We start from the raw sequence: 7,790 nt of genomic DNA on the forward strand, positions 1-7,790 counted from the left end.
AAAAAAGAGAAGAGAAAAGAAGAGAAGAGAGAGCCCGGAGCAAGATTTTAAAAAAAATATTCCGACTGATTTGGTAGGAAATTTAAATATATTTATTAATCTTTTAATTTCCAATTGTATTAGTCGAAAAAGTGTACAGAAATTATTTCCGACCAAATCGATCGAAAATCTGGTCAAACAATTCTGGACCTACTGAATCAGCCGAAAATTATTTTGGGGGTTTTTATGCTAAAGCTTGCGATCAATGTGGTCGAAATTTATTCAGAAAAATATAATTAAGATTTTTAGCAAATTGTCGAACGAATTTGCCGGAAAATTTTTATTACTTTTTTCGGTCGGTAATGACGGTGGGAAAACTCATTTTTTCGAGGAAAGTGAATAGTTCACTATGAAAAAATATTTTCTGAAGTTTTTGCTGGATGTCCTATCTATGTCATTTTTTGTGCTTCATTTTTATAAGAGTACCGATTTGCTTAATTTAAGTCATATTCAATGTACAATTACAATATATTTTTATGGTAACTTTCTTATTATCCTGTGCAGTTGATGTGCGAAGTGAAAAATACAATTTTATGTTCAAATTTTCTTTTTAATGAGTTTATAATCTTATTCATGTTCGTTTGTTTACTAAACTCAAGCTTGGCATATTTTTTTTATCCATCTCTTTCTAAATTTCTGCTTACCATATGTAAATAATAAAGTTTGATTTCTATTTTCTATATTTTTGTTAATGATAATAAAGTTAATGATAATTATATTTTTGTTAAATGATATATTTTCTATCCGGGTATTGAAATGGTATGAAGTTATTGTTTAGTGCATTAATGGTCATGTTTTGCTATATTAGAAACCAAAAAAAAGAGCAAAAGAACAAAGAAATAAATTAAACAAAATTAATGGATGAACAAGAGAAAGAAAACGACAATAAGAAAGAAAAATAATGCATTATGTAGTAGTAGTAGTGTGATGATCCGATAGGTTATTTTGAGTATTAGCCTTTAATTTCGTATTTCGAGACCTCGGTTAGCTTTGTTTGATATTTTTTGGTTTGCGTGCGTGGTCAGTATCACTATTTGAAAAGCTTTTATGTGAAAATTTGAAGAAAATATGATTTTTGGCATTAAAAACAACTTGAGTTGACCACTGTCAATATTTTGTGAAACTACCTCAGATCGATATTTTGACGATTCCGGTAGGTCCGTATCGTGATTATGGACTTGGGCACATGCCCGGAATTGAAATTGGATGTCCCTAAATTGATTTGACTCATTTTTCCGAAAACTAGCATTTTAAAAGTTTGAAAATTTACTAAGCTTGACCGTAAGTTGACTTCTTGGCTAATGGGTTCGAATTTTGATGTTGAAATATGGAATAGGTCAGTATCGCTATTTGAAACTGGTCTGCAAAATTTAGCGCAATTCGGAATTGATTTGACATGATTCGGATTCCTAAATGCGATTCTAGTTTTTGTTTAGCCTACTTCGAAATTTATTCGTTTTTGAGGGTTGATTTGTTGATTTAGATGTTATCTTGGTGATTTGATTGCGCGAGCAAGTTCATATGATGCTATTACACTTGTGTTTATATTTGGTTTGGAGCCCGAGGGGCTCAGGTGAGTTTCAGACATGTTTCAGATGAGTTTGGTAGGTGTAAAGATAGCTGGTGCACTCTGTTGCTGGTGTTCTGCTGCAGATCTCGCATTTGCGAGGTCTGGCTCACAATTGCGAGTCTCACTGAGCATGGACTGGACTAGGTAACCTCGCAATTGCGAGTAAGATGTTCGCATTTGCGATCTATCAGAGGTAGCATTTGCGACTCAATGTATTTTTGAGTTTGCTTCGCAATTGCGAAGATATTGGTCGCATTTGCGAGGGGAGGGGGGGAGGTCTTCGCATTTGCAATCATATTATCGCATTTGCGACTTTTGTGGCTCTGAGATAGGGTTCACATTGGTGACCCTTGTCTCGCATTTGCGAACATGACTTCGCAATTGCGATACCTGCAACTGGGTAAAAAAGGGGGGGAAATGGGACTTAGCTCATTTCACACCATTTCTCAAAACTAAACACTCTAGAGGTGATTTTTCAAGAGATGTTTCTTCCCAAATTCATTGGTAAGTGACTTTAATCCATTTCTTTTAAATTACCCATTACATTTCATGAGATTTCAACATCAAATTTAGGATTTTTATGATAGAAATTAGGGATTTGAGTATAATTGGGTATTTTTTTAAAATTGATATTTAGACCTTAAATTGAGGTTAGATTTCGAAATAAATTACATAACCGGGCTAGGGAGTGAATGAGTAATCGGGTTTTGGTCTGAATCTCGGGTTTTGACCAAGCGAGTCCAAGGTTGACTTTTGTTGACTTTTTAAAAAATGATCAAAATTGAACCTCTTTCGTTTGTGGAAAGTTTCTAAAACCTATTTTGAATCATTTGGTCAATAATTTGTTAGATTTGGTTGATTTGGAGGCTTGTTCAAAAGGCAAGGTCGTGGTTGATTGATTGCTTGAGTTGCGGAGCGAGATAAGTATTGGGTCTAACCATGATTTGAGGGAATTAGGAAACCTTGAACTACATGTTATGTGAATTATGTGGGAAACAACGTATATGCGAGGTGATAAGTGTATATACGCCGTCATGGTACTTGCTTCCATGTTTTCGTTACTTCATGATATATCTTGTTCCATGCCCTAATTTCTACACGCTTATTTGACTTCCATACCATAATTGTTACTTGTCATTTAGTTATCCTTGTATTAAATTGCCCCTCCCTTCCATGATGCTACACCTATTTGCTACTTGTTTCTACTTGCTTTGCTTGCGTATCTAAATTATCATATGTCTTACTTGCCTTATAGTTATATTATCAGGGTGTGCGCGCAAGGCCATGCAGGTTGATGTTATCAGGGTGCGCGTGCAAGTAAGTAGATGTTATTCATTTGAAACAGATGGTCACATAAGAAAACTGACCAAGTAATGTCTTTTGTTGAGAAATTTGGAAAAACAAGTTGCAAGTACTAAAAAGATTGTAACCGTATCAAGGAAAGTTTTGTAGAACTCAATTCCTAGGAGGTCATATGAAAGAGAAATCTGATATAGATGTTTCTCTAATAATGCAATATGGCAAGATGAGTATTTATGCCTCTAGGCAACTCAAGAATCATGAAAAGAACTATCTAACACACAGTTTAGAACTTTCGGCGGTGGTGTTTGCATTGAAAAATTTGGCATCATTATTTATATGGGGACCATGTGGACATATTCACGGACTATAAAAGCCTTCAATATATTTTCAAGCAGAAAAGAATTGAATTTGAGGTAGAGAAAATGGCTTGAGTTACTCAAGAACTACGACATTGATATTCTATATCATCCGGGAAAGGCCAATGTTGTGGCAGATGCTCTTAGTGGAAATCCATGAGTAGTTTGGCTCACTTGGAGGCATATCAAAGGCCATTGGCCAAGAAAGTCCATCGATTGGCTAGTTTGGGAGTTCGTCTTGCAGACTCTAATGAAGGAGGGATAATTGTGCAAAATAAGGCTGAATCATCGCTTGTTGTGGGAGTCAAAGAGAAACAATATAAGGATCCATTATTGGTGCAATTGAAAGAGGGGATTCATAAACATAAGACCATGGGCTTTTCTCTTTGCATGGATGATAGTACACTAAGGTACCAAGGGCGACTATGTGTTCCAAATATAGATGGTCTTCGTGAACGAATTATGACTGAAGCTCACACTTCTAGGTATTACGCACACCCAGGTTCTACAAAAATATATCATGATCTTAAGGAAGTGTATTGGTGAAATAATATGAAGAGGAATGTGACGGACTTTGTGGCAAGATGTCCGAATTGTCAGCAAGTGAAGGCTGAACACCAAAGGCCCGATGGGTTGGCACAGAACATAGAAATTTCAATGTAGAAGTGGGAAATGATTAATATGGACTTTGTGGTAGGATTACCTCGTACTCCTTATAAGTTTGACTCGATTTGCGTAATTGTGGATAGACTCACGAAGTTAGCACACTTTTTGCCGGTTAAGTCTATCGACACAGCGGAGCAATATGCTCAGTTGTATATCAAAGAAATAGTCAGGTTGCATGGAACAATTCACTGCTAATTTTTGAAAGAAATTTCAGCAAGGCTTGGGTACTCAGGTGAATCTTAGTACAACCTTTCACCCGCAGACTGACGGGCAGGCAGAGCGGACTATTCAGATATTTGAGGATATGTTTTGTGCTTGTGTTTTAGACTTCAAAGGTAGTTGGGATGATCATTTACCACTCGTAGAATTTGCCTACAGCAATAGTATCATGCTAGCATTCAAATGGCACCGTTCGAGGCTTTATATGGAAGGAGATGTAGATCTCCCATTGGGTGGTTCGAAATTGGGGAAGCAGAGTTGATAGGGCCAGACCTCGTACATCATGCTATGGAAAATGTTAAAATGATTAAGGAGCGGTTAAAGACTGCTCAGAGTCATCAGAAGTGCTATTCGGATGTTCGTCGTAAGGATTTGGGGTTCAAAGAAGATGATTGGGTATTCTTGAAAGTTTTCCCCATGAAAGGTGTAATGCGATTTGGTAAGAAAGGAAAATTAAGTCCGAGGTATGTCAGACCGTACAGAATCATTCAGAGGATCGGTGAGGTGGCCTATAAGCTTGAACTACCACTTGAGATGTCATTAGTACACCCGGTGTTTCATGTGTCTATGTTGAAGAAAGTAGTTGGAGACCCGACAGTCATTGTTCCGGTTGAGACTATTGAGGTTAATGAAGAATTGACTTATGAAGAGATTCCAGTTTCTATTATTGATCGGCAAGTTCGAAAGGTGAGAAATAAGGAAATTACCTCCGTGAAAGTGCTATGGCGAAACCAACGGGTTGAAGAGGCTACTTGGGAGGCCGAGGAAGATATGAAGAAAAAGTACTCTTATTTGTTTGAATAGCTATGTAATCATTCTATGAAATTGTTCCCTATAAATTATGTATCATTTGTACAGCTTATGTTAAAGGTGTTCCTTTTTGGTAGTATACTGCTCGTGAGGCCACGGTTGGCATTGTTTTAATGTTATGTTGCGTCATTGGTTCATATATATGTTGTTAGGACTGGTTTTGGTAATTCTCTGGCAGGTGGTTAGGCCCAATTACAGGGGAGACTCTGCCAAGCTTGGTAGAGTCTGGAGGATTGATACGGAGACGTTTGTCCTGATCATTCAGAGGCTATAAGGCTTTAGGAAAATTTCACTTATTTCTTTCTCTATTGTGTGGTTTATTTCCATTATTATGGTTTGAACCATTCTACTCTTGTTATCTCACAGATGGTGAGAACTCGCACAGCGTCTACAGCCGGGCAGGAGCTATAGCCTGTTGTTGCAGCCACTACTAAGGTTAGTGGTCAAGGCCGAGGCAGAGCTCAACCTAGAGCACAAGCAGCAGCAACACTGATGGTGGAGCCTTAGCCTGACCATGTAGAGGTGGTCCCAGTTTAGACCGCACCAGTCGGACATGCTCAGGTCCCGGAGGGATTCATAGCCACTCCCGTACTTCAGGGCGCTCTAGTCCGCTTAGTTGGACTCATGGAGAGTATGGCTTAGACTAGAGCATTTCCTATGGCACCAGCGGTCTTTTAAGCTGGGGGAGGAGCATAGACTCCCGCCACTCAAATTCCGAAGAATATGGCTCCTCCATACCAGACTCCGACAACTCCAACAGTTGGGGTAGTTCAACTCGTAGTTGATACATATCCCATGGAGAGTCTCGCGATGTCTTCTGAGGGATTGTTGAGGTTGGATAAGTTCACCAAGCTCTTTCCTGTTCACTATAGCGGTGCACCTTATGAGGACCCACATGATTACTTGGACTGTTGCCACGAGGTGTTGTGCGACATGGTTATTATTGAGACCAATAGCGTCGACTTTGCAGTATTCCAGATGACCGGTTCTGCCAAGAGGTGGTGGCAGGATTTAGAGCGGAGCAGACAAACTGGTTCACCTTCACTTACCTGGGATCAGTTTTCACAGTTTTTTTGGAGAAGTTTATTCCTTTCACTCTAAGAGAGGAGTAGCGTAGGCAGTTTGAGTGCCTTCAGTTGGGTGGTATGACCGTCACCCAATATGTGATCAGATTTGTGGACCTGGCCCGTTACGCAGCTATGTTGATTCTTACAGATAGAGAGAGGGCGAGGAAGTTTATTGATAGTCTTACATTCGGCATCATGCTTTAGATGGCTAAGGAGATGGGGGATGATATTTCTTTCCAGAGGACAATATAGATTGCTAGATGGATCAAGATATTTCTTGGTCAAGATCGAGGGTCAACATCTGAGAAGATGCCTCGTCATTTCGGTGGCTTCAGTGGTTCCTCATCTGGAGGCAGACGTTCATTTGATAGAGGCCATCCTCCTAGGCTGATTCAGTCTGCTCTTCAGGTAGCCTACAGTGCTTCGGGCAGTCGTGGTCCTTATGGGTCTCATCCTGAGCAGCCATCATTCAGTGCACCTTCAGTTCCTATAAGTGCACCACCGCTTCAGAGTTACTACAATGGCTATCTGGGCCGTCAGGGTCAGTCGCAACTTCAGCAGCCTCAGCAACCGATGTATTGCTTTGAGTATGGGGGCATTTGTCACATTAGGATGTATTGCCCAATATTGACGAGCAGCAGACCTCAGCAAGGTTCTCATGCCATCATGCAGGCACTGGTTGCTCCATCACTCGCACAACCAACTTGAGGCGGGGGCAGGCTGTTAGAGGTGGAGGCTAGGACATTAGAGGTAGAGACCAGCCAACTAGGGGTCGCACGAGGGGCGGTGGTCAGAGTGGTAGGGCCCAACCCTAAATTTATGTGTTTCCAGCTGGACCTGAGGCAGAGTCATCTGACACCATCATCACAAGTATTGTTCTGGTTTGCTATGGAGATGTTTGAGTTATATTTGATCCTAGCTCTACTTATTCCTATGTGTCAACCTATTTTGCTTCAAATCTGATTATGCCTCGTGATTCTTTGAGTGCTCTTGTGTATGTGTCCACACATGTAGGAGATTCTATTATTGTAGATCGTGTTTATTGCTTGTGTGTGGTTTCCATCGGGATCCTTGAGACTAGTGCAAATCACCCGCTTCTTGATATGGTGGACTTTAATATTTTTTTGGGCATGGATTGGCTGTCACCTTATCATGCTATATTGGATTCTCAAGCAAAGATGATGACCTTAGCCATGCAAGGGTTGCCCCGATTAGAGTGGAGGGGGACTTCTGTCCATTCTACAAGCAAAGTTATTTCTTATATGAAGGCTCGGCATATGGTCGAGAAAGGATGTCTAGCATATTTGGCCTATGTTTGTTATTCTAGTGCGGAGGTTCTTTCCATGGATTCAGTACCTGTTGTGTGTGAGTTTCCAGAGGTGTTTCCTACAGATCTTCCAGGGATGCCACCCGACATGGATATTATTTTTCTTATTGACTTGGCTCCGGGCACTCAGCCCATTTCTATTCTACCATACAGTGTGGCGCCACCTGAGTTGAAGGAACTGAAGGAGAAGTTGTAGGATTTGCTTGATAAAGGATTCATTAGGCCTAGTGTCTCATCCTGGGGTGCGCCAGTGTTGTTTGTGAATAAGAAGGATGGTTCGATGCGGATGTGCATATATTATCAATAGTTGAACAAGGTCACCATGAAGGACAAGTATTACTTACCGAGGATTGATGATTTATTTGATCATCTTCAGGGTGCCAAAGTGTTTTCGAAGATTGATTTGTGATCTGTTAACCATCAGTTGAAGATTA

General features: G+C 40.1%; 1 protein-coding gene across 1 annotated transcript; it reads left to right on the forward strand.

The window, feature by feature from the left end:
• The first annotated feature begins 3,423 nt into the window (after positions 1–3,423).
• On the forward strand, positions 3,424–3,813 carry LOC138908261 (uncharacterized). Its single transcript, XM_070198918.1, has one exon. It carries the CDS (start codon positions 3,424–3,426, stop codon positions 3,811–3,813), a length of 390 nt encoding a protein of 129 aa, XP_070055019.1.
• Positions 3,814–7,790: the final 3,977 nt, after the last annotated feature.

This window comes from Nicotiana tomentosiformis, chromosome 1 (genome assembly GCF_000390325.3).
Source record: "Nicotiana tomentosiformis chromosome 1, ASM39032v3, whole genome shotgun sequence".
Lineage (NCBI taxonomy): Eukaryota > Viridiplantae > Streptophyta > Magnoliopsida > Solanales > Solanaceae > Nicotiana > Nicotiana tomentosiformis.

What these genes read in the sequence shown, in the direction of transcription:
- LOC138908261 (XM_070198918.1), top strand. Translation starts at nt 3,424, where the DNA reads ATGAGTAGTTTGGCTCACTTGGAGGCATATCAAAGGCCATTGGCCAAG.